General features: G+C 45.8%; 2 protein-coding genes across 4 annotated transcripts in view; one reads left to right on the top strand and one right to left on the bottom strand.

The window, feature by feature from the left end:
• ABCA3 (ATP binding cassette subfamily A member 3) overlaps positions 1 to 12592 on the top strand; it is a 33537-nt gene extending 20945 nt beyond the window's left edge. For 2 of the 3 annotated variants that reach the window (XM_069983942.1, XM_069983943.1), the window contains exons 16-31: positions 183 to 333; positions 498 to 596; positions 787 to 970; positions 1940 to 2246; positions 3579 to 3852; positions 4456 to 4660; positions 5508 to 5727; positions 6260 to 6421; positions 7291 to 7448; positions 7598 to 7735; positions 7908 to 8102; positions 8187 to 8374; positions 8459 to 8629; positions 8712 to 8896; positions 9060 to 9133; positions 11038 to 12592. In XM_069983942.1, coding sequence (XP_069840043.1) covers positions 183 to 333; positions 498 to 596; positions 787 to 970; positions 1940 to 2246; positions 3579 to 3852; positions 4456 to 4660; positions 5508 to 5727; positions 6260 to 6421; positions 7291 to 7448; positions 7598 to 7735; positions 7908 to 8102; positions 8187 to 8374; positions 8459 to 8629; positions 8712 to 8896; positions 9060 to 9133; positions 11038 to 11169 — 2843 coding nt within the window. In that variant the 3' untranslated portion in view covers positions 11170 to 12592. The remainder of the gene's footprint in view (positions 1 to 182; positions 334 to 497; positions 597 to 786; positions 971 to 1939; positions 2247 to 3578; positions 3853 to 4455; positions 4661 to 5507; positions 5728 to 6259; positions 6422 to 7290; positions 7449 to 7597; positions 7736 to 7907; positions 8103 to 8186; positions 8375 to 8458; positions 8630 to 8711; positions 8897 to 9059; positions 9134 to 11037) is intronic. The other variant, XM_069983945.1, reaches the window with a different exon arrangement.
• A 2622-nt stretch (positions 12593 to 15214) lies between these two features.
• MCRIP2 (MAPK regulated corepressor interacting protein 2) lies at positions 15215 to 26049 on the bottom strand. The gene is made up of 5 exons (XM_069983946.1): positions 25908 to 26049; positions 25565 to 25661; positions 21650 to 21777; positions 19649 to 19744; positions 15215 to 16042 (listed from the first exon to the last, which is right to left on the bottom strand). Exons 1-5 carry the CDS (start codon positions 25957 to 25959, stop codon positions 15972 to 15974), a joined length of 444 nt encoding a protein of 147 aa, XP_069840047.1. The 5' UTR covers positions 25960 to 26049; the 3' UTR covers positions 15215 to 15971.
• Between the last annotated feature and the right edge of the window lie 371 nt (positions 26050 to 26420).

Below are 26420 nucleotides of genomic sequence, written 5' to 3'. Positions count from 1 at the left end.
TACCAAAAACCTCTTTATAGATACCTGGTTATTGTCAGAATCTATGGACTACAAGCCTCTCCCTCACCAATACACCCTAGGTCTAGTATATAATCCTGTCTGTACGTGTATTAGTAACGCCTGATCTATGCCGGGTCACTAACTAGTCGCACATCCTACTTTCCTGTCCTGGCTTTCTGCAGGTGCTGGGTACCATATGGTGATGGTGAAGCAGCCGCACTGCCAAGTGGAAGAAATCACAGACCTCATTACCAGCTATGTCCCCCATGCCACTATGGAGAGTAATGCCGGGGCAGAACTATCCTACATCTTGCCCAAAGAAAGTACCCACAGGTAAGATTAATATAAATGACACTAAGCACCCATCATTTCTGTGCATATGACATCTAATAAATGTGAGGGGCAGCATAGTACCAAATACCCTGACCTCTTGTTCTTGCTTTAGCGATTGGATGAGTTCTCAACCCCTTTCTCCTCTTCTCGCCCATCTTCCTTAGGTTTGAGCCACTGTTCTCTGAGCTGGAGCTTCGTCGGGATGAGTTGGGTATCGCCAGTTATGGAGCGTCGGTCACCACTATGGAGGAAGTCTTCCTAAGGTGAGGGATACTTTTTCCTAATAGTAATGCAGTGTTCCCCAGCGACATTAGAGCAGCAGATTGGGGAACACTCCATTAGTATTATGGAAAGTCGTAGTTTTGCACAGGTTGGAGAACACTAATGTCTCCTCGTACAGTGGTTCCTGTCCTGTCCTGTAATAGATCTGATTCGACTTGTTCTACATCGTAGGGTTGGGAAATTGGTAGACAGCAGTTTGGATATACAAGCAATACAGCTACCTGCTCTCCAGTATCAGCATGAGCGACGGGCAAATGACTGGTCTGCAGAGGAGTCCTGTTCTATGAGTGACTGCACCGAAGACAGCGGGGTCCTGATCACTGAGGACTGCTCCAACGTCAAGCTTAATGGAGGGGTAAGCAAACAGAAGCATTCGTACAACGCATTACTTACTAGGGTGCTTAAAGGGGTTATCCTGCGAAAATCTTGTCCATGTCAGGAACTGTCCAGAGCAGTAGCAAATCCCTATAGAAAACTTTCCTGCTCTGGACAGTTCCTGACATGGACAGAGGTGGCAGCAGAGATCACTGTGTCAGACTGAAAAGAAAACAGCATTTCCTGCAGAACATACAGAAGCTGATAAGTACTTTAAATAGAAGTAAATTACAAATCTATATAACTTTCTAAAACCATTTGATTTGAAAAAAAAAAAAGATTTTTGCTGGACAACCCCTTTAAAAAGAGGCCAAAGTTCTCTTATATGTGAGAAAGCAAAGTATAAAGTACATATGATGTTACTTCTCCTTGCTATCCTAAAAAATTCATGTTCGTAAGATGCAGGGGAAAGATAAAAGGGAGTATGGCCGCAGGACCAGACTACACAGGGTTTGTTTGTAGTCTGTCACCATGGAGACACACTGCTCATATGGAGACAATTTTGCTTCCAAATTTTAAAGGAGAAGTCTGGCCAAAATAAAAAAAAAAAACCATGGCTAGATGGGAGTTGCGGGAATATAATAATGAATCTACACTTACCTGTCCCTGTGCCGCAGCAGTACTGCATCATCGCTTACAACGTCCGGCTCTGGAATGCCCGCTCAGCCAATCAGTGACTGGCTAAGCGGGCCCTTCCTGCTGGGTCATGACGACATCGGAACTCGGAAGAAGCTGGAGCCTGGTGGCGTGACGGGTTATCCGTATAGATGCTTTTTTTTTTTTTATGTTCCCCCACCCTGCTGCTGTCACAGGATTTTCTATTTTACCCGAAGTTCTCCTTTAACTACATTTATATTAATGTCTTTATGTACTGAGCTGTGTATATAAGATGTTGCACACTTGAAATCATCATGTAAATGACACCTTTTTATTCTCCTTTCCCTCCCAGTGTTCCCTGTGGTGTCAGCAGTTCTATGCCCTATTTGTAAAGCGAGCCTCTTATAGCTGGAGGAACTGGAAGATCGTGGTGGGGCAGTTCTTAGTTCCCTTGGTGTTCACCACATTGGCCCTGGTTGTAGGAAAAACATTCCCTGGACCTCAAGACTCCCCACCGCTGGAGCTGAGCCTGTCACCATACGGACATACAGCAGTGCCCTACTCGCTGCCTCCTAATGCCTCTCTCCTACTGCAGACCCTGGCAGAGAACTTCAGAGACCAGCTGGATGAGAAGCACGCTGAGCCCCAGGAAGTGATAGGTATGTTGTGGAATGACAGGGGTTAGAATTGGCAGCTTTTGGCACTATAACGTACACTGTTATCTGTATTTTTATTTTTATTTTGGACCTGTTCTTCCCAATGTGATAGACTACTATAATTCTAGGGCAGGGGTAGAGTACCTTGGCTCTCCAGCTGTTGAAAAAGTACAACTTCCATTATGCCTGGACAGGCAAAGCTAAAGCTCTATACCAGGCATGATAGGAAGTTGTACCCTGTTCTAAGGTATGCCTAAAGGCCCTATTCCACAGGCCGACTGACGGGAGCAAACGAGCGCTATTAGTGGCTGTTTGCTCCTCGTTCCCCGCTCACTGCTGCCACTATTCCACGCTGGAGCAGCGAGCGCATGAGTCTGGTGGGGGCTGCCCGAGGGATCGCTGATTGTCCGGGCAGCCCATAGGATACAGCAGCGTCTGCTGCCGCCGCTCCTATTCCGCAAAGCAACTGTTCAACTGCAACAATCAGCCAATATGAACGATGTCGGCTGATCGTTGCTGTCAATTCCACGGGACTATTATCGTTTGTAACGTCCGATATCGTCCAAATACGGCCAATTATCGTTCCGTGGAATAGGGCCTTAATTCTGTTTTATTGTACTACCTGCAGTACCACTTTTCACTACTGGGTTAGGTTGAACACTTAATATGTTGGTGTAATAACATATGTTGATCATGAGGGTTTAGATCAGGCATGGGGAACCTGTGGCCCTCCAGCTGTTGCAAAACTACAATTCCTATGATGCCTGGACAGCCAAAGCTTCGCCTTGGCTGTCCAGGCATGATGGGACTTGTAGTTTTGCAACAGCTGGAGTGCCGAAGGTTCCCCATCCTTGGTTTAGATGCTGGATCCTTGTAGATCAGTTCACTGATGCTTTATGAAAGCGGGTTGTCTTGGGTGATCAGTCCCTTGAAAGAATTACATGATATGAAAAGTTCTTTTTATCAAGTCGGGGCTGGGATGTTCAGATCTCTGCCAATCACTAGATCTCCCCAGCCTCCAGTCTTCCCTCCATACAGGAAATGAGGTCAATAGTATTTCTATGGACCCTGCCTCAAGATAAATAGAACAGAAAGCTGAGGAGAGAAGTGCAGAGCTTAGTGCTTCTCCTAGCTCTATCTACCAACCAGCGGGGGCCTAAATACCCTGACTTTGTGACATGTAACAGTGACATTTTAAGTAATAATTGTTACTTAAGGAAGCTGTAGTATAGGATAACTCCAGGATAACTCATTATTTGACTCTCTTATATCTCTGTGATGGATACTACATAGTCAGTCCGCAGACCACTGCCATATCTCTCTGTTTGGCCCCAGGTGACCTCGATGACTACCTTCTGGCTAAGGCCACCGTGGAGGGTGCCCTGTTTGCTGAACACTGCTTGTGTGCCGCAGAGATCCTAAGCGTTGGCACACGTTACAACATCACCGCTCGCTTCAATAACCAGCCCTATCACACCGTAGCTGTTGCCCTGTCACTGGCTGATAACACTCTGTTCAGACTGGTGGCTGGCGCCAATGCTTCTATTTCAGTGACAAACTACCCGCAACCACGAAACACCACCGAGACCGCTAGGGATCAGCTTCTGGAGTAAGATGTCTTTTATTTCATTTACTTTTCAAAAAATTATAGATTGCCCTCAGTCTAACACTTTACACAGGTGATCCCCCTCCTTCCCTTACCTTAGACCTAAATCCACAGCACTTCACCTTTCTACAGGTTGTAAGCGGTATTGCAGCCCAGTCCTAGTCACTTAAATCAGGGGTAGGGAACCTCTGCCCTCCAGCTGTTGCAAAACTACAACTCCCATCATGCCTGGACAGCCAAAGCTTTAGCTTTGGCTGTCCATGCATGATGGGAGTTGTAGTTTTGCAACAGCTGGAGAGCCAAGGTTCTCTACCCCTGACTTAATGCTGAGCTGCAATATAGCTCCTAACCTGTAGGCAAGTGCGGTGCTGCTTTTTATCAACACTGCAAATATAAAATATAACATGCGCTATGTGGTAACGGACCACTAGGGGGAGCTAACTGCATTATGGACATTTACAGCTAGCTGTGTAGAGCTGCATGTTGTGAACGTCCCCTAGTGGCGGCTGCAGGTATCTACTGTTACACTGTGAGATGTATAATGAGTCATATAGAAAAGCTTTCTTTTAAGATATACATAATAAATTCTTTTGTTTTCTTCTACAGAGGTCAGACAGGATTTGCCATCGCCATTAATCTTCTGTATGGTATGGCCTCTCTGGCCAGCACATTCTCCCTGTTGCTAGTCGGGGAGAGGGCAGTGAAGTCGAAGCACGTGCAGTTTGTGAGCGGAGCGTCGTCCTTTAGTTACTGGCTGTCAGCACTCACCTGGGATCTGCTAAACTTCCTAATACCGTGTGCGCTCATGCTGGTAAGTGACTGACCTATTGTCTTCATTTCCTCTTCAATCTTACAGATTTCTTTAGTCGTTTTCACTGAAAACTTAAAAGTGATTGTGCGCCATTTATCATCTGGCATTTTAAGGGCCAAAATTATATTCTGCATAATATGTACAAAGTCATCAATTACCTAATGCAGAGCTTCAGACCTTCATAGATTTCCTTCAATCTTCCATGTTAACAAGTTAGGGCCCGTTTACACTGCAGAAAACAGGTGTAAATCCGAGCGGAATCCCCACCTCGGACTCCGCTTGGAATTCCGCCTGCCTCAATGTTAAATATAGGGCGCCTCTACTCTCTGCGGCTCTCTGCTGAACAAATTGACATGTCAAGGTTTCCCACTGAAAACTAACTTTTTCCCTATCAAGTGAGAGATTGTGGTGGTCTGACCTCTGTACCCCTTGGCGATCTCCAGATTGGCCCTCGGCTCCTTTGTTTTGAATACAGCTGCGGGTTGGTACGTGACCTGCGGCTCTATTCATTCTCTATGGAGCCGCTAGAGAGAGCTGAGTACAGTACTTGGTTCTTTCCAGCAGCTCCAAAGAGAATTGATAGAGCTGTGGGCTCGGCATGGAGTCAAAACAAGGGAGCTGGGGGCAAATCTGGAGATTGGCAGGAGGTTTGGAGGTCAGTCATTTAAAAAATCCTTTTTGATTGGTAAGGGTCTGGATGCTTTAACCCCCACTGATCAATAGAAGTGCTTCCCTGTCTCTCTCCTCGCTGCAGGATACGAGCTCCATAGACCTCCTATAGAATCTGCCCCCGCCCTGTCCTCCTCATATAGACTTCTTACCTCTATGTTTTTCCTTATACCTACAGGTGGTGTTCCAGGCCTTTGGAGTGCGTGCGTATACGGATGATCACCACCTGGTGGACGTGATGCTGATGTTACTCCTGTACGGCTGGGCCGTTATTCCTCTTATGTACCTATTCAGCTTTCTCTTCACCTCCACTGCCACTGCATACACCCGGCTCACTATCTTCAATATTCTGTCAGGCACTGCCAGCTTCTTATCGGTCACTATCATGAGCATTCCAGGTAAGAGCAGAGACTTTCTCATCATGTTCTTGGTAGATAACATTATTTCCAGCCATTCATCTCAGGCTCTCCAGCTGTTGTAAAACTACAATTCCCATCATGCCTGGACAGCCAAAGCTATGGCCTGAGTTTGACACCTATGTTGTAGACAATGCAGAACATTCTGATATAATAGGACAGTATTTATTTGCAGCCAATCACAGTCTTGCATATTGGTTGGAGTATTTTTTGGAGAAGTTTAAACTGCACTGTGACTGAGTTTCCCCAAAAGCACAACCTCTGCCCATAGGCCCCATGTGATGTTATAGAGAGGGTCCGTTGCTTGGTGTCCTCTTTCTTAGGCTGAGCAGAGAATCTATGGCAGGCCCAAGGTGACAATATAATTTATGGTTGGCCATTGAGTTCACTAAGAGTTATACTGATCGGCTGCTCATATACTGATCGGCTGCTCACCAGAGTGACTTACCTTTTGAGGAGGTTTTTGAATGTTTTTGCTTTCCCCCCTTTTACCTGACTTTCTGTTTTTCGCCAGCCCTGGGCTTGGTGGACCTCTCTCGCACCCTGGACCTTGTTTTTTTGGTGCTCCCCAATTATTGCATGGGACGATCATTCAGCGACTTCTACCAAAACTACCACTTCCTGGAATTCTGCACATCATTTTTACCGCTCTCTGATATTGTCTGCCAGAAACTGAGTAAGTAACTTGCAGCTGTCTGTCGTCAAGACTAATCATTGTCAGAGTCAGGTAGGAGTGATGTCAATGTGCTGCCACCTACAGCTGGTGTCTGTGGAGGGGCTGTTTATAATCTTACGGTTTTATTTTAATTGGCCTTTTTTTTTGTCACTTTAAAAACTTTTGACACGTTACATAGACATGTCTAAAGTTTTGATCAGCCAGGGTCTGGGTGTTCAGACTCCTTTGATTGTTGGGTAGAGTTGCTGTGCACAAGTTACAGGAACAGTCTCTAGTTTTTACAGCTCCCATTCAAGTTAACCGGGGAGACAAAAATGCCTGCACTAAAAATCTTTCATAGGATCTGAACCAAATTGTGTTTTATATATTGCTGCCCTTATATACAACATAATAAGCAGTCTGTTCTGACCTTACCATGCTCCCCTGAGGTCTCCAGGTCCCCTACTGAATGCTCCCACCGCCACTTCCAAAATGACTTGGTCTTTGCAGTGACAGCCTGCTCAGCCAATCACTGGCCGCTGCGCTGTCCTGTGTCTGTCAGTGATTGGCTGAGCAGGCTGTTACTGGCGAGACCAGTTCTTCTGAAAAGTGGCGGCGGGAGTATTCAGTAGGGGACCTGGAGACACCGCAGGAGGACCCCAGGGAGCATTTTGTGGTCAGAATAGGCTGTTTTTATGTTGTATATAATAGGGCAGCAATAACACCCATTGACACTTATAGTGGTGGCATTCTCAGGCATGTTGAAAGCCGCTAAGTGCCGCAGCCTTCTCTCCCCTGACATCTGCCTTCAGTGGATAGTCAGGAATACTCCATACACATTACATGTTCAGAGGGTTAAGCTGTGATGTTCTCTGTTTTGTTCTTTCCAGATATCACCTATCAGACCAACTATTACTCTTTCTCCGCGCCAGGTGTGGGGCGCTACCTGACGTCCATGGCTGTTCAGGGCCTGGTCTTCCTTTGCCTTCTCTTCATTATCGAGAGCCAAGTCATCTGCCAGCTCTGCCGGTTCAGACGCCATCGCTGGGTATGAAATCTGGGGAGGGTGGAGGTCCTCCAGAGAGTAGTGATCTGTAATATATGATAACTTGAGTTATTGTTGAGTTTCTGATTCCATGTTGTATAGACTCTCTTAGTATATGTATATACCTATAACCTGTGCTGTCTTCATCTTAGCAGTCTTCACCCCCTGAGTCTCCAGTGACTCCTTCGGAGGATCGGGATGTGGCCGATGAGAGAAAGAAGGTGTTGGAGTCTCCAGTGGAGCAGCTCTCGGCACTTAGTAGCCCATTGGTTATCCGGGAACTCAGCAAGGTCTGTTATAGGGGATGTGACTGGTTATAAAAGTATGTTGGCGGGCCTTACCAACATTGGGACAACCAATGGGGAGCCATGTTCAGTGGTGGTAGAGCATGCTTACACTGTAGTTTAGATGACATGTGTTGGTGGCTGGAATCCCTTTAATTGTATGTCTTTTATTCTGAAGGTTTATGGCCGCCGCGCTCTACTACTCGCTGTTGACCGCATATCTTTGGCTGTGGCTCGTGGAGAATGCTTTGGGCTGCTTGGTTTCAATGGAGCCGGTAAGACGACCACATTCCGAATGCTGACTGGAGATGAAAGCGTCAGCTCTGGGGACGCCTACATCGATGGGCACAGCATCCTGCACAACACAAAGAAGGTAGTGGGGAGACGAGTAGACCAAACATTTCCATGGGTCGTTTCTCGTATCCTTATCTTATCAAAATGTCCTTGTATTTTTAAGGCCCAGCAGCGGATTGGCTATTGTCCACAGTTTGACCCTTTACTGGAACACATGACTGGCCGAGAGACCCTGTGCATGTATGCCCGTCTACGGGGGGTCCCTGAGCTGTACATCAATAGCTGTGTGGAGAACATGCTGCGGGGGCTTCTACTGGAAGCTCATGCCAATAAACTAGTGAGGGCCTACAGGTAAGTAGATGTGACCACTGGGACGCCTCACATTTGGGGTCTTAATTTGATGGAATGTGATTTATTCTGTCCAATATTTCTCAGTGGTGGAAACAAGAGGAAGCTCAGTGCTGGCATTGCTCTGATCGGTGGGCCACCTGTCATCTTCATGGACGAACCATCTACTGGAATGGACCCCGTGGCTCGGAGATTACTGTGGGACGCAGTGACCAGAACACGAGAGAGCGGCAAGGCTGTAATCATCACGTCACATAGGTGAGACACTATTGTAAACTATTGAGTACATTCTCTATTCTTCATAAGAAGGGTTCTTTCATAACCACCTATTGTCTTTCAGCATGGAGGAGTGTGAAGCTCTATGCACGCGGCTGGCCATCATGGTGAACGGTCAGCTTAAGTGCCTCGGCAGTCCTCAGCACCTCAAATGCAAATTTGGTAGTGGATACACGCTACTAGCCAAGACTTCTAGAGGCGGAGATGATCTGGTTGCCTTTAAAGATTTTGTGGAGACCGTTTTCCCAGGTGGGTATGTTAGAACAGTAACATCATGGTAACACTATGGGAAAGTATTAGGTCAGAACCTAGTGAGATCCCACCTAGAGAACCTTCTGTACTGCCCTGATGGGGGGCTTCCTATGACAGATAACTTTGTAACCCATGGTGTATGTTTTGTTATCTCATGCAGGTAGCCAGCTGAAGCACGAGCACCAGGGTATGGTCCATTACCATATAACAAACCAGGATATGAGTTGGGCACAGGTAAGAGCGTCATCGTGTTCCCATATGCACATTACATTTGTGAGGAGATTCTTCTTATATACTAGTTACAGACCCCATTTCGCTCTTTCCTGCCTCCTACTTGTAAGAGCCGACAGGAATAACCTATAACAAGTGCATAGGATGAAGCTGCATCTCATAGGAATTACTTGCTGCATTTATATAGGAAGTTCAGTGTTGGGACTCCAACATCATGGGAAATATAAGTTGCATTAGGAAGCCATAACTGAGGGAAAGAAGTCAAGATGACAGACAACAGGAATATGCTGACCCCTGCGGCCTCCTACGGAGCTGAGCACTGCGGCCTCCTACGGAGCTGACCACTGCGGCCTCCTACGGAGCTGAGCACTGCGGCCTCCTACGGAGCTGAGCACTGCGGCCTCCTACGGAGCTGAGCACTGCGGCCTCCTACGGAGCTGAGCACTGCGGCCTCCTACGGAGCTGAGCACTGCGGCCTCCTACGGAGCTGAGCACTGCGGCCTCCTACGGAGCTGAGCACTGCGGCCTCCTACGGAGCTGAGCACTGCGGCCTCCTACGGAGCTGAGCACTGCGGCCTCCTACGGAGCTGAGCACTGCGGCCTCCTACGGAGCTGAGCACTGCGGCCTCCTACGGAGCTGAGCACTGCGGCCTCCTACGGAGCTGAGCACTGCGGCCTCCTACGGAGCTGAGCACTGCGGCCTCCTACGGAGCTGAGCACTGCGGCCTCCTACGGAGCTGAGCACTGCGGCCTCCTACGGAGCTGAGCACTGCGGCCTCCTACGGAGCTGAGCACTGCGGCCTCCTACGGAGCTGAGCACTGCGGCCTCCTACGGAGCTGAGCACTGCGGCCTCCTACGGAGCTGAGCACTGCGGCCTCCTACGGAGCTGAGCACTGCGGCCTCCTACGGAGCTGAGCACTGCGGCCTCCTACGGAGCTGAGCACTGCGGCCTCCTACGGAGCTGAGCACTGCGGCCTCCTACGGAGCTGAGCACTGCGGCCTCCTACGGAGCTGAGCACTGCGGCCTCCTACGGAGCTGAGCACTGCGGCCTCCTACGGAGCTGAGCACTGCGGCCTCCTACGGAGCTGAGCACTGCGGCCTCCTACGGAGCTGAGCACTGCGGCCTCCTACGGAGCTGAGCACTGCGGCCTCCTACGGAGCTGAGCACTGCGGCCTCCTACGGAGCTGAGCACTGCGGCCTCCTACGGAGCTGAGCACTGCGGCCTCCTACGGAGCTGAGCACTGCGGCCTCCTACGGAGCTGAGCACTGCGGCCTCCTACGGAGCTGAGCACTGCGGCCTCCTACGGAGCTGAGCACTGCGGCCTCCTACGGAGCTGAGCACTGCGGCCTCCTACGGAGCTGAGCACTGCGGCCTCCTACGGAGCTGAGCACTGCGGCCTCCTACATTATTGACACCCATGGTGTTTATTTATTCCGAAAAACGTATTAGGACTAGAATCAACTGTGCAGGTTTTGATGCAGGTTTTTTTTTTGTTTGCTTTTTGAGCCACAGTCAAAAAGTGGATCTGGCAGGAAGAGGAAAAGTCCTTTCAGTATATTCCCCTTTTTAGTTGCATCCACTTTGACAAAAATCTGCTCATGTCATTCCAACCTAAACAGTTTTTTTTTAGATTTGAGATAGAACAGAAAACAGTTCCAGTGTTCCATCTACAATAGCATAATCCCCATGAAGCTCCTAGGGTGACTTCTAGTGCAGTGTTACCTTGTAGTAACATGACGCCCATGTGAAGCCAAAGTAACCACAACATGCTGCCATTTTGGCCACACTCCTATAGAACATTTATTAGCCTGGGACTGACTATGTTGGGGTTTACCAAGATTTCTAACCAGTCGGTTTCCGGATTGTTAAAGTGTTTGTTTTTGTGCTTTTCCTCCTCTCTCAGGTGTTTGGAACTTTAGAAAAAGCCAAAGAGAAATTTGATCTTGAGGATTACTGTGTGAGTCAGATCTCGCTAGAGCAAGTCTTCCTGAGCTTCAGTCATTTCCAGCAGCCACCCGAGGTGGTCGTAGTATAAAAGACAGCAGAAGAACCACAGTTTGCTGTGAACTATCTCCACGGACTGCAGACGCTGCCTTTGATGCAGATGGACTGTCTCATAAGTGACAGCGCCCTCTTCCTCTGTTCGTCCATCCACGGTTTACCTTCCGTACCACTTTCTCCGTCCACGGCTTCTACTTTTGTTGTCTAGCCAAGACTTGCACCTTCCATAGTAGAAGAACCAAGATTTCCGTGTCTGTCTAACCATTTCATTGTGAGAATTATCCGTCCACGATGATCCTGATCCTACTTACCGCTGGACTTTGCAACCAGCTTTTCCTATGCTGATGACCAATCTCCTTCAGTGCCTCCTCCTGTCATCAAACACCCGCCGCCCCAGCCTCTAGTATTACTTCCGTCATTCTAAGCTGGGAGTGACTGCACTGAAATCTACATCTACCACCGACTACTTCACACTAGACATATGAGGCACTGATGGATCTACTAAATGATGATTGTAATATTGCCCCCGATTGTTTTATCGCTGGAATGGAAATTATGGCGATCACTACGTTGATTTGAAAAAATGCTATTTTTTTTCTTTTGTTTTTAAATAATGGGACACTTAAAGGGAGTTCGATAGAGAAGGGAATTCTGAGCACTAAACAATGGACTTATCAATGCAACTGCCATCATACCATTACATGGACTGCTAACTCTACTCCCGCAGTGCCTTCTAGCTCCACTGAGTACCTGGACAGAGGTGCCAGGAGCTTTAAGGAATGTCAGCTTCAATTTAGGGTACTGTAGTATTCTCCATCCTGCGGCTCTTCAACAATTGTAAACCTATAACTCCCATTATGTACTGACAGTCACATCCTTCTATGGTATTTTACTATAAATCACCCACAAGCACAGTATCAGCTCGTTCAGCCCAGTGCAGTTTCACCAGCACTATGTCATGGCATAACAGTAAAGACTAGCTGCTGTGCTGTGATTAACCAGACAAGTAAGGGAAAGGAAGCCTTGTCTGGGTACTACTGGTGAACAGCCCAGCTCTCGTTTCTCCCCTTAAATAAAGAAAAGGAAAAATAAGGGACTCTCAGGGGCTTAATAACAGGCTGTCAGGGCATGATGGAAGTTGTAGTTATGCAATTGCTGGAGAGCCACAGCTTGGGCAGTGCTAATCTAGGGAGTGCCACATAACATATTATCCTTTAGCCTTACACAAGGCTGAAGTGAATGTATGTGCTCTGTATGGACAGCTGTGCATGGTCGGCACCGATATGACCCTCGTTGCAAAACTAACCCCAAAGCTTGTGTTCTTGTGCAAACAGCCAGGGAACAATGTGTGTGATGCTCTGTCAGGTCCCGAAGTCCTTGGAGCATTTTGATGGCTCCAAGCAGACGTTTGATTGTAAAAACTCAATAAATCTTATTTATGCTGCTCTTTTGAAAGACACCGACTTTGTATTGTTTATTCTATGGGAAAACACAAGATTCCCAATGGCCATGATACCAAGGAGCAGGAGATTCATGTGTTGCCTATCTCTAATAAGATAAATTGGTCACACTTGCACTGGGATAAAAAAAAAGTGCTATGATTCTGTATACATTTTTTTTAAACTTTAATTGTAATAAAACAATTAGGAGTACTAATTAAAGATATATTGTTTTGCGTATACAGCTCCTATGGATAGAGAGTAGGGATGGTCCGAACCGAGTTCGGTTCAGTTTCGTACGAACCCGAACCCTCGGTACAGCTAGGCTGTATCCCAGTTTTCCAGGCGTTACTCCCGCTGTATCCGCCCGCTCCACGGAGCAGGCAGACAGCGGGAATCTGCTGCCGAGCGTTGGGGTTCATACGAACCCGAACCTCGGCAGGTTCGGACCATCCCTAATAGAGAGACTACAAACTGTAGTTTGCCTTCTAGAGCAATCATGTCAAACACTGGCCCATGGTGCCATTATTTTTGGCCCGCCACACTTTTCCATTGATGTGTTAAATCTGGCCCTCCTGACGTCGCAGCAGATTATAATATGGGTGGTCCGGATGGCCGCTCAGACCACCTATTTAATAATCTCATACTACTATATAAGAGACTATTTTAGGGACTGGCTTCTATATAAGACACTTGGGGAGGGCTGGCTACTATATAAGAGACTATTTTAGGGACTAGCTTCTACATAAGAGACTATTCGGAGGGCTGGCTACTATATAAGACACTATTGGTGGCTGGCTACTATATAGGACTCTATCAGGGGGCTGGCTACTATATGGGGCACTATTGGGAGAGATGGCTACTATGTGGGGCTCTAATAGTAGGCCTGGCTAGTATGTGGGCCACTATGGGAGGGCTATAATTGGATATAATGGGTAACTACCATGTGGGGACAATTACTTTAGGATAGGCAGTGCCAGAAATGCGACATGCATTTTCCATTAAATATTAAGGTTAGCCCGTGACTTTGTCCAATTTTTTAATTTTGGCCCACTGTGTATTTGAGTTTGACACCCCTGTTCTAGAGGAAACAGAGTATGTATAGATACGATCACTCTGGGGATTGCTTGTAGTGTGTAATTCTGGAGGTCTGCATAGAAGAGGTGGACACAAAACAGTAAGTTATTGGGGCAGTCTCAATTAGATCCAGCTTTTCCAGGCACCCAGGGAGGAGCGGCATGGAGTTCAAAGGCAGCAGGCCGATGGCCGAGCTAACAAAGTGATTTGCTTTGCTACTTAAGGCTCGGTTCACACTACGTATATTTCAGTCAGTATTGTGGTCCTCATATTGCAACCAAAACCAGGAGTGGATTAAAAACACAGAAAGGCTCTGTTCACACAATGGTGAAATTGAGTGGATGGCCGCCATATAACTGTAAATAACTGCCATTATTTCAATATAACAGCCGTTGTTCTAAAATAACAGCAAATATTTGCCATTAAATGGCGGCCATCCACTCAATTTCACCATTGTGTGAACAGAGCCTTTCTGTGTTTTTAATCCACTCCTGGTTTTGGTTACAATATGAGGACCACAATACTGACTGAAATATACGTAGTGTGAACCCAGCCTCATACTGTAAATTTGCTCATCTCTAGTGTTCAAACATATAGTCCAGAGCTAGATTCACAGATCTGAATGCTTCAGAGCTGGAATCTACCAGTATTCCTTGCCGACAAAAACTATGCACAGAGCTTACTCGGATGGGTCCTTTACATTGTAAGGTCATGATCACTCAAACAAAGAAGAAGTCATTGATGAAAATCCAAGGTGTAGTCTATTTGATGCAGATTTTTTTTTTTTTTGAGAATTTAAAAAAATCTGAGCAAAAAAAACTGTGACATTAGAACTCTGATTAATCCTACTGAACCATGCCAACTGGCAAAGTCCATGGGTTTCTTACATTGATGCTGGATTTGATGGAAACAACTCAAGGGCATAGTCACATGGACTCTAAAATCCATGCGAATATGCCCTTTGGGTTGTATCCGTCAAATGTTTCAACTCCTTCCAGCAGAATCTTGAATGCAGCTCTAGAGTATAAAACAGTCAGTAACCTAAATAAATAGTGATGGTGCACTATGCTATTTTCTATGTAGAAAGATGAAACCCTACTATGTTAGGGTATGTGCACACTACGGAATCCCGGCGGATCACCCGCAGCAGATTCCGCAGCTCGCCCCTGCTCACAGACGCGCACATCTCCGCTGGTCCCATAGGCTTCGTTATATAGTTTGCCAGATTCCTCCGTCTGCCCGAAGAATGAACCCGCTCATTCTTTGGGCGGATGGCGGAATCTGGCAAACTATAGAATGAAGCCTAAGGGACCAGCAGAGATGCGGGGGCAAGCTGCGTAATCTGCGGTGGGTGATCCGCCAGGATTTCGTAGTGTGCGTTTACCCTCAGGGTGCCTTTACAGGTGTAATGTACAGACTTGTAGGTTCCATGATCCCTATTATTGCATATATCAAACAAATGTAAAGTACTAGCAGCAAGTTAAGTAGCGAGAGTGCAGACATTGGATAATGTATTCTGAAAAGGTTATTTGGATGGATTTTTTTTTTATTAAATAGCACCAATTTCAGGCAAACAATTTATTTAGAAAAATAGACATTTCCCGCTCTGTACAGATCCCTCTAATACAAAAAATGAGGACAAGACATGAGTGAGACCAGCTGTGGGCATCACAGGTTCATAGCTCTTATAAGAGGCCCAGGACCCTACAGACGCAGACAGGGAACGATAAGGGGAAATGATCTGCTCGCCGCAAGCAGAGAGTTAATGGGGGGAGGAGGCGATCAATGTGTGCGTGTGAGACCGTTCAGGTTTAGACTGAGCATTAACATCGCTCAGTGTCAAGTTTTCACTATTGCCCCATCCGTTATCTAGGCAGTGGGTCGACAAGCCGTGGTGAGACTACAACCCTCAGCATCCCCCAGCTGCATGCTGAGCGTTGTAGAAAGCCACAGGCTGCCAGTTACCGCTGTAGTGCATAGTAACACCTTGCTGGTGTTCCCTTCCCCTCTGGTGATGGGTTTCGCCATCTGTGTCCAGTAAAATAACCCACCCATAGTGAACCATGAAGCCCGGAGGACATCAAGGACGGTATCCAGTACCTAGTTGTTGTGTGCTTTCTCAAGTAACCTTGAATACTGTAATCCTTGTAGAGCAGACATCAGAGAAGCAGTCACAGGAAAGGCACATTGTCAGCACTGCAGCGTCTCGCCGCATCCATCTTGTAAGTTCCTATAGTGTGAACAATGCCCCAATGCACAAATGGATTCTTGGATGCTACTGCAAGAGGCAAAACGTACATAATGGCAGAGGTGGGATTCTTCAGGCACAGTTCTCAATGTTGGCCAGAAAGCGTTCAGCCCACCAGTCCTCAAGGTCAATAGGAACAAAATCTGTAAAGAAGAAAGAGGTTAAAAGATTGCTCCATACAACATACACTACTCCCCAATGGGTCTATAATGGTGGTTTGCTAGCTGGCCCTGGATCGCCATGTTCTCAATAAATATTCTAGATTCTGCCAGTCCAATAAAATCTTCCCTGTTTCTAGGAGAATCTGATCATCCAGGCATAGAGGTTAGGCATGAATGGCCAACCAAGCTTTGCAAGAATCCATGTTATTTCAAACATCACTTCAAGTCTTGGCCACTAGGTGTCTCCCTTTTCTACTTATTACCAAGGGAAATCTGTCTCTGTAATTTAGAATACAATTACTGGAAGTGGGGGCTAAGCTTAGCTTGTGCTATGTGCAGGAGAGTAAAGGAGTACCTGAGAAAGCCTAGCCTATATACCTGTAAGCTTAGCCAGTCTTACTATTGATAGTGATCCACACTGTTCCTCAAGAAGGTAAATCAAAGCTTTCCTCTCATCTTTTACCATCCATAAAGTTCTGGACAGCAGTCCTTTGTTTGTAAATGCCAGTGTACATACTACTACTGTATGTGCTGCTGTGCTGTAATCTCCACTTCCCTTAAGCTTCTAACTAACAGCAGAGCTTAGTATAACTATTTGTATTGATCCTGTAGCTACTTTCCCTTCTGCTTACATAACACCTTGCAAACGCAGTACATCAGTAACCCCTTCTCTCCCATATGCCATCTAGTTAGGGGCCTATTCCACGGGAGCAATAATCGGCTGAATCGGCCGATTATCTCTCGGTGGAATAGAGAGAACGATCAGCCGATGATTGTCATCGGCTGATCGTTCATTTAGGTTCAAACTTAAAATCATCGTTCGCCACCCGCACATCGCTATGGTGGAATAGTGGTGTGCGGCAGCGACCAACGATCCAAGCAGCATACATTACCTAGCAGGCCCAGAAAATGCGTTGCTCGGCCCGTGGAATAGGGCCCTTATACACCACACAGCACAATACAGCCTGTTTACTCCATTTCATGGCATAATAGGGAAGAATGTGTGCTATTTTAGCCTCCATAATGCAGCTGCAAGATCAAAAGCACATATAGATACATCCTGGCCTTACAGCTTACTCCAATCCTTAAACTAAGATTTCATGCGCCACCATCATGAACTTTGTACAAAGTGGTAGTACAGTGTATCTAGTTTACTATTACTGAACGCTTGAAATACTTCTTCATAATAAATCTTTATAGGATGGTTTAATGATGAAGAAGTGTTACATGTTAACAAGTATGTGGGCAGTACGGCTACGCTGCAGAAGAGAGTGTTCTTACAAACCCATAACCACCGTAGAATTGTGTATATGCTTGAATATGGTGGAAACCATGGCTCTGATTTGCTAGTACAAAAGGTGCCAGAATTCTAGAGCAATTTGTACATGCCAGACACAACAGGCCGCATTCACTCGTACTGTGTTTCCCCTGCCCGGGCAGCATCTGTGATAAGATGCTGGAAGCGGGGGAATTGTACACATATGCACCGTCATTATGGCAAGGTGCATATCTGTACAGTTCCCCTGCTCCCAGCATCTTATCACAGATGCTGCCCAGGCGGGGAGAAGTCCATTACAGGCATTCCAAGTCCGTGTGGACCACAGAACGTGTGAATGCGGCCTAAAGGGATATTCCCATTTCAACTAATATAGATAAATTTGTAGGGCTAGTCGTTCATTTAGCAAACTTGTCTCCTTCTCCTGATACGCTGCTCTTTCCATCCCATTGTTGACAGCTCTTTGTCTAGGTTACCAACCACCACTCTGCTCTAAAAGCAGTGTTCTGGCATATATATGGCCAGTCACAACTCCGCTTTCGTGTCTCACATTGTTCTGGTAAAATAAAAGCCGAGCTCTGATTGCTTGCTATCGACAACAAAGAAAATCTGACTATAAGACAATGTGACAAATCTCCCTCTATATCTCTATACATCTACACCATTTCCATGCTTTTACAGCAGAGTGGTGGTCGGTAACTTAGACAACGAGCTGTCATCAATGGGAGGGAAGGGCTGGCATATCAGGAGATAGAGGCAAGTTTGCCAAACGTCTGCATCCGACATTGACCGCTACACTGTCCGTCTTGGTCTGTCAGCGTGAGATGCAGAGACATGGCAGGAGGAGGACACCAGTGGAGCGTGGAGAGGAAAGTATAAAACATGTTTAGTATGCAAAGCTGCATGGACGTCCCCAACACCGTCCGTACAGCTCCACTCACACGAATATTGAGCCGTCCAATACGGCCTTTAGATGCAGCACATTCACTACAGTGGTTCAGGCTGACTGATACATCCACCACATCCTTGGACTGCCTAGACTTATTATTATTACATGCCGATTATGTACCCAACCGGGCAGATCTTGCCCTGTGTAATAGCAGTTATCCCTCACTTTTGACATGTCAAAATATAATATGCCGTTAGCCACACGATTATCGTGCCATGTAATATGGCTGTAAATGGGAGCCTAATTCTATCTTAAAGGGGAGCTGTCACCAAGACAATGCTATCTAATCTTTTTGCCATCATGTTACAGAGCAGAAAGCTGAGCAGATTGCTATATATCTTTGTAGGAACAGTTTCAGTATAACTTGTTGTTTGAAATCCCTGATCCTTTGTTTTAAGGAGTCCAGTGGGCGGTGTCACTCTATGGACTGGACTCTAACATGGAAATACAGATGTCAATCAATAAATTACAAGGTATTCTGAATCATTCTTAAGAATACAGTATATACACACACATCAATCTGCTTAGCTCCTTCTATAACATGATGCCGATGGCTTAGGTGGCATTTTCCTGGTGTCTGGTTCCCTTTAAGTTTGCACTGTTTTACTTTACACCAACTATTAGCTGCCTTAATTCAGGCAAGGGTAGTGTGCCATAATAAACCAAACCAAAATCATAGGTTTGTAATCTCCTCATATCTATGATGGATTTTCCCAAACACCAATATAAAAAGCTTAAGTTTTATAGTAATTCTGTACCAGGGCCTTAAGTATCATCAGGCCTTCCATTCGCCATTTAGAACACTGGTGTCCTATGTGGCAAACGAACAATGGACCCCCTGGGCCACCAGGGCCCAGGTAACACTGCTCCCTCTGCACCTTCTATAGCTGGTGTAAGCTCTAGAACAATCTATACACAGCCATACAGTGCTGCATTGTATGATGAAACAGTAATGACACTAAGAATTTTAATGTACATTTCTGAGCTCAGCGCATTGCAGCCATCTTTTCCTCCGGTTGTCATGGTTACCACAAGCAGGGCACAATAGCAATGGTAGAAGTCTGGGGTGTTAAAGGGAGACAGGAGTTTGAGGCCGATTTACAGGACGAGTCTACGTCATACGACTAATCGGCTTACATAGCTTATAGCAAATACATTCACTTTTTTCCTATTTAGATGGCTTGTATATGAATGGCCGGGCTAGCAAGCTAATGAATGGTAATAACATTGCAAGACTAACATACAGTGTGGGAAGTGGCCCAGTCACTAGGAAACTACATGGTGGTGGTATACCTCTGCCTCCAATTGGACAGGAAATGAATAGGATATAGGCAACACAGCTACAACACTTATAGGTTCTTACTCTTAAGAGATGGATTTGGTGATTGATCCTGGTATTGCTGGGGTCTAGAGCCGTTAAGTTCTGGCTTCTCCAGCTGATGCTGCACCTCTTGCCAGGCTGACGGACACATGTTAAAAAAAAGAAAAAAAAAAGAAAAAAAAAAAGAATTAGATATCAGTAAGTGGAGAATTTGAAAAAAATCAAATAACTTGCTAAAGTGCGTATAGCCTTTAGGCCCTAGTTACTTGGTGACTACAATGAGACACAACAGTCACAACACTCACAGCGATCCTATGATTTCATGCAGCTCAGACATTACTGGTAGATAAGGAGTGATAAACATTAGGGAACAGCAACTTAAAGGGGTACTCCAACAGGGGTACTTTCAGATCAACTGGTTTCAGAAAATTGTATAGATTTGAAATTTATTTCTATCAGCTGTTGTACATCCTGCAAGAAGTGTTTTTTTTCTTTCCAGTCTGACACAGTGCTCTCTGCTGCCACCTCTGTCCAAGACAAGAACTGTCCAGAGAACAAGAACTGTCCCAGAAAAAAAAACATCTCCTGCTTTGGACAGAGGTGGCAGCAGAGAGCACTGTGTCAGACAGGAAAGAAAACACCACTTCCTGCAGGACATACAATAGCTGATAAGTATGGGGAAACTGGAAATAGAATTAAATTATAAATCTATATGACGTTCTGAATCTGAAACCAGTTGATCTGAACAAAAAAGGTAATTGCTGGATAACCCCTTTAATAGTTGAATGCAGGTCTGAATGACCCATAGAGCAGTGCAGCAAATTAAAGAGAGGGTGCACATACTTGTAACAATAGTTAAAGACACTAGCTCTATTCATTCAGAGCACAATTTTCCTTCATTCTTGCAATTGGTATTGATTCCAACAATCAGACCCCCATCAATCAGCTTGACATCACCTTGGCCACTGAGGGCACCTTGGTCATAACTGGATTTACCAGCAAGTTTCGTTGTGCAGCTAAAATCTTACAAGATGTAACCGATAGAAGTCAGTTTGTAACCTCAGGCAGTGCAACTGCTAAAACATACAGATTTAACTGGTACAACATAGGGTTAAGGTGATGTCCTCTTTATTAGAACATGTGGACATCAGAGGTTGGGGGTTCCCAAGTCAAGGCCCACCTCTATGCTTCTGAGATTGTAAAATAAGAATAGAATTTCCAACTCTGGAGGACTTGGTGTGGCCACGTATTACATCAGTGGTTTCTAGCTGTAAATAAACTACAAATTCCCAGCTAGAGATGATCGAACATCGGAAAATCTTAGGTTCTATCGAACTCGAACTTTGTCGATCCTTCCGCATTTGATTCCCGATGCCTTTCTGGTCCACGGGGAAGAAGGAGACAGCCCGGGTACGGCCTGGAATTCCGGGATTCCGCCTATTACCTAAGCTGAATCTCAGGCGGCACCCGGACTGTCTCCTTCCACACAGACCGGAAAGGCATCAGGAATCAAATGAGGAAGGATCGACAAGGTTCGAGTTGGATAGAACCTAAGATTTTCCAATGTTCGATCATCTCTACTCCCAGCATGCCTGGACAGCAGAGTTTTAGTTTCTCAACAGCTGAAGATCCACAGCTTGGAGATCACTTTATTACATGGTCACCCATACACCGTAATGGTAATTTCATCCCTGCAACAGTCCAGATGTTTCCACATGGGGAACCACAGCTCAAAGGTTAAATAAAAGGGCACTTTTGACATGTAGTAGAGGGTCAGGGTCAGTCTCCACCAAGAGGGAAATATAGGCAGGGGAAGAGTATACTAAGCATGTTCTCTCCCAGCTCTGTCCGTGCAACAGAGAAGTACTTCTATAGACCTGTCCTGCGGACAAAAAGGGGAGAAGCTCTCGTCCTTGTGCTTCTCTTCCCAAGTTTTGACTTTTCACAAAAAAAGGTTAGAACAGGTGCACTATAAACCCATTCCATATGAACAGTCCCTGTACTGAGACCCTCATACACTGCAGTTACCTCGCTTGGTCTTACCCTGGTATACAAAGCGGACGTTCTCCTCATGTGCTGGTGTGTAGATTTCCTCTTCTGACGTGGGGCTAAGAGAAGCGCTGCGCTTGCCATTCACATGATTGAAAACTAGCTTTGGAGTAGAAGAAGAACTATAAGAGAAAAGAGATCCATGTCAGAATATTACTGGCTGTGAGCTAGAACATGAAAACATAATATATAGACAATTATTATAATCATATACTCAAACATTATCTTATTTGTCTATGATTGCACTCTGGATGACCAATCTCCCCACTTTAGCCAAGACATGAGGGTCCTTAAATGTAGACAATCCCCCCATTCACCATGGCCTAATAGGGTGTATGAGAATTTTTTTCTCTTCACTGAACAACCCCTTTAAGTATATGGATAGGAAACACAGCTAGCATCCAATAGAGAGAGAGGACACAGCTCCTGACCCTGTGGGACCTGTAACACCTGCTCCTTCCCCCATAAAAGTGCAAGATACACTGGACGTTTTCAAAACAGTGACTCTCGCTTAAAGAGGGGTTATACAGGATTAATACCACATAGCCGCTTCCTCCAAAAACAGCACCACACCCGTGCTCAGGTTGTGTGTGGCATTGCAACATTGGATTTTGCTGAAGCGTTTGACACAGTTCCTCATGGACGTCTGATGGGTAAGTTAAAGTCTATCGGTTTGGAAAGTGTAATGTGTAACTGGATTGAAAACTGGCTTAATAATCGTACCCAGAGAGTGGTGGTCAATGATTCCTACTCCGAATGGTCCCCGGTAATAAGTGGTGTACCCCAAGGGTCAGTACTGGGCCCTCTTCTGTTTAACTTGTTTATTAATGATATTGAGGATGGAATTAACAGCAATGTTTCTATCTTTGCAGATGACACCAAGCTTTGTAGTACAGTCTATGGCGGATGTGCAGATGTTACAGGATGACTTAGACACTTAGGGGGACATGTATCAAGCAGTGTACCTTGTGCTCCTTAGTATTTTTTGGCGTAAGTGTGATGTGCACAGCCCTTCGTCAGATTTACTAAACAGTGTAGCTCGGTGTATGTGTGAATATGGCAGCTTACTCCAGTTTTTTGCCTTCTTGACATTTGTGGGCGTGGTTATCCGTAAGAATATTCTCAGCCGGGATTTATCATGTGAGAATTTTGAAATTTTCGCATTTTCGTTCGCATCTGTACTCCAGTCCCAGGGTAGCGGAACTTTTTTAACCAGGGTCAATTCATGAATACCTGCAGTAAAATGCACAGCGCCAGGGAAGCTATAGCAGGTGATTTATGAACCAACATGTGAATGTTCATAAATACCTTACTAGGCTGCAAACATATAAGCCAGTGCACAGTGCTAAAAATATTCGCAAAAAAAGGTGCAAATGATAAATGTCCCCCTTAGTGTTTGGGCGTCCACTTGGCAAATAAGGTTCAATGTGGATAAATGTAAAGTTATGCACCTGGGTACTAATAACCCACATGCATCATATGTCCTGGGGGGAGTTACTCTGGGAGAGTCGCTGATAGAGAAGGATCTGGGTATACTTGTAGATAATAGACTACAGAACAGCACACAATGTCAGTCAGCTGCTTCTAAGGCCAGCAGGATATTGTCATGCATTAAAACAGGTATGGACTCACGGGACAGGGATATAATATTACCGCTTTATAAAGCTTTGGTGCGGCCTCATCTGGAGTATGCCGTCCAGTTTTGGAACCCGATTCATAAAAAGGATGTTCTAGAGCTGGAGAGGGTACAAAGACGGGCAACTAAACTAATAAGGGGAATGGAGCATTTTAGTTATGAGGAGAGATTAAAAGAATTACATTTGTTTAGTCTGGAGAAGAGACGTTTAAGGGGAGATATGATTAACTTATTTAAATATATAAATGGCCCCTACAAGAAATATGGGGAAAAGATGTTCCAGGTAAAACCCCCTCAAAGGACAAGAGGGCACTGCCTCCGCCTGGAGAAAAAAAGGTTCAATCTCCGGAGGCGACAAGCCTTCTTTACCATGAGAACTGTGAATCTGTGGAACAGTCTACCACAGGATCTGGTCACAGCAACAACAGTAGAGGGCTTCAAAACCGGCCTAGACAAGTTCTTAGACCAAAATAATATAAATGCATATGTATAGAACTTATCACCCCTCCCCCTTCCCTGTATCCATCCCCTCCTTGGTTGAACTTGATAGACATGTGTCTTTTTTCAACCGTATTAACTATGTAACTATGTATGTAACTCAGCTCTATTCAGATCAATAGGACTGGGCTGCAATACCGCACACAAACTGAGGATAAGCGTGGCGCTGTTTCTGGTATAAAGCAGCTATATTATGATAACCCACTTTAACATGGCCTAAATCTTCATAAGAATTCGCCGGCTTTATCTGTTATCCTATTTCTTTTACACAGTGAAAGTGATTGTGCAGATTTTTTTTTTAAACATTTTTTGTGCTTTTTAAAAGGAATCCAAGCCAAACAAGGATATTCATTAATTGACTCATCCGAGACTTTCAGATTCTTTTATTCTGCAATTTTCCAAGTAAACACATTCAGGACGTCGCATAGCAACACTGTCACATGCAGGCAAAACAGACAGGCGTCCAGGCACTGGCAGCGTGTACTGATACAATGAGCAAGTGGTGCCGTGCCAGAAGAGGGCCATCCCATCCCAGGGGGCTTCATTCTGTGACATCACTATACTTATAAGAGCCATCTAGAAGGGGGCAGGCATACAGAAATCCTGTTGCAGGTCTTTCAGCACCTTACAGCTGTCATATACAGATCCTGTGTTCTATGCACAGCAGAGGGGCTGCTGCTTTGTGCTGCCAGCCATTATAATGGCCCCTCTAAGGTCACATGAGGTCAGCTATTCAAAGGAACCATAAGAGGGTAAGGTACTACTACTATAAGCCAAGAAAACGCAGAGACATTGGATGTCAACAGCAGATGCCCCCACTATAGTCTCTATTTACTATGTCTTTCATTTCTATATCTTTAAAGGGATACTCTGACGTATGGACCAGCAGGGGTAGGGAACCTTGGCTCTCCAGCTGTTGCAAAACTACAACTCCCATCATGCCTGGACAGCCAAAGCTAAAGCTTTGACTGTCCATGCATGATGGGAGTTGTAGTTTTGCCGCAGCTGGAGACCCCAGGTTCGCTACCGCTGGTTTAGACTGTTATGTCTATGCACACACTGCGGGTACACCATGGTATATGTCAGGGCACCTTATTGAATGCATATCGTCAAATTTAGACCCCCAAAGTGTGACAAAACTAAAAATAGGTGTTCCAGTTCTCCTTCCCACTCCAACACAATCCAGCCGTCATACACTTTCAGTGTTCTATGCACAGCAGAGGGGTCGTCACTTTGTACATTTCACATTACAAACCTATTGAATGGTTTTTCTAATCTGGATTAAATATTCGTCCTCTACAAGGACAGATCAATGTCAACGCAAAGCCAAGATCTTCCTTCAATAACCGGATTGTATTCTATAAACCCCCCACCCCACCCCCCCTAGACACACATGTGACCCTTGCAGGCAGCCAGCACTGTGATCTGCCACTGATAGGGTTAAAAGAATCCAACCCTCCTGTCACACCCCCCAGCCTAGCCACGCCCTCCCTGTAAAGCCATGTGACAATGACACCGTGCGCATGGTAACCTCTGCACAAGGTCATGCAGCGCCGGTGCCTTTCACCCCTACGTAAATGGAGCCCCGTTGCCAACACCAACCCACCACAGCCGTGCACTCTGGAAAGGAGGCGATTAAAAAAAAAAAAAATTCTAATAAATTCTAAATCCGGGTTCCTCCCGTACGGAATCCCGATTAAAATGCGTCATTAACCCTTTCCTTTCCAGGGCACACACTTAAAGGGGTAATGCCCGAAACCCCCATATGTACAGACCTTGGGAGAGGGTCCCAGCCGTTGGACAAGGTGGGGATCACCAGCTGCTGCTTGCCTTTCAGTTCCTGCAGCTTAGTGTCAATCTGCTGTTTGGGACCTGGAAAAGAAACAAGATAGCGTCAACACTTAACAGAGAGATACATTGTAATAGATGCCGGATATTGTAACATTATATAATATTACAGACTACTACATAACAAAAAGGGAACTATCATCTGCATAGGAGGGGATAGCCGGACAAGGCTGGTAGGATATAGAGTTATATCACTACAGGGTAATGTAATAACCATATAATACACATGCTGGAAGGTCAGCGCACACACACACACACATCCAGGCTAACCTGTTCTCCTCTGGGTGGTCAGCTTGCTGGGTCCTCGAGTGATGGTGTACATGACGGGGTACGGGACCACTTGTAGGGTGAGCCCCCTGGTACCTGTAGGGTGAGCAGGCTGCCTGTGACTTTTGACTGCAGCAGCTGGCGCTTTAAGAAGGCATGTGCAGCAGGCCACGCCCCCTCGTCTCTCTTAAAGGGACAGCACTGCTTGCTTATCTAATAACATTGTGCAATGGGAGCTGCCTGTAGATAGTGCTGCTGGTGCTACAGACAGGTCACTGTATATACAGTACACATGTAGGAAGCGTCCATCAGGAACAATAAAACCCCTTAGTTGAATCATTCTGAAATTTGCAGTTCCCCTAAATCTGAGGTGGCAAAAGTAGTACTTTTGTTATACAGTGTTGCAAGCAATTTTAAGAAATGTCTGAGGGGAGAGAAGATGAAATGAGCAGCATGTGATTTAGTATTTGCATCACCCCCCCCCCCCCCTTTCCAAAAATGCGTCGCAAGTGAGTT

This window comes from Dendropsophus ebraccatus, chromosome 9 (genome assembly GCF_027789765.1).
Source record: "Dendropsophus ebraccatus isolate aDenEbr1 chromosome 9, aDenEbr1.pat, whole genome shotgun sequence".
Classification (NCBI taxonomy): domain Eukaryota; kingdom Metazoa; phylum Chordata; class Amphibia; order Anura; family Hylidae; genus Dendropsophus; species Dendropsophus ebraccatus.
This window is presented reverse-complemented; position numbering and strand designations above follow the sequence as displayed.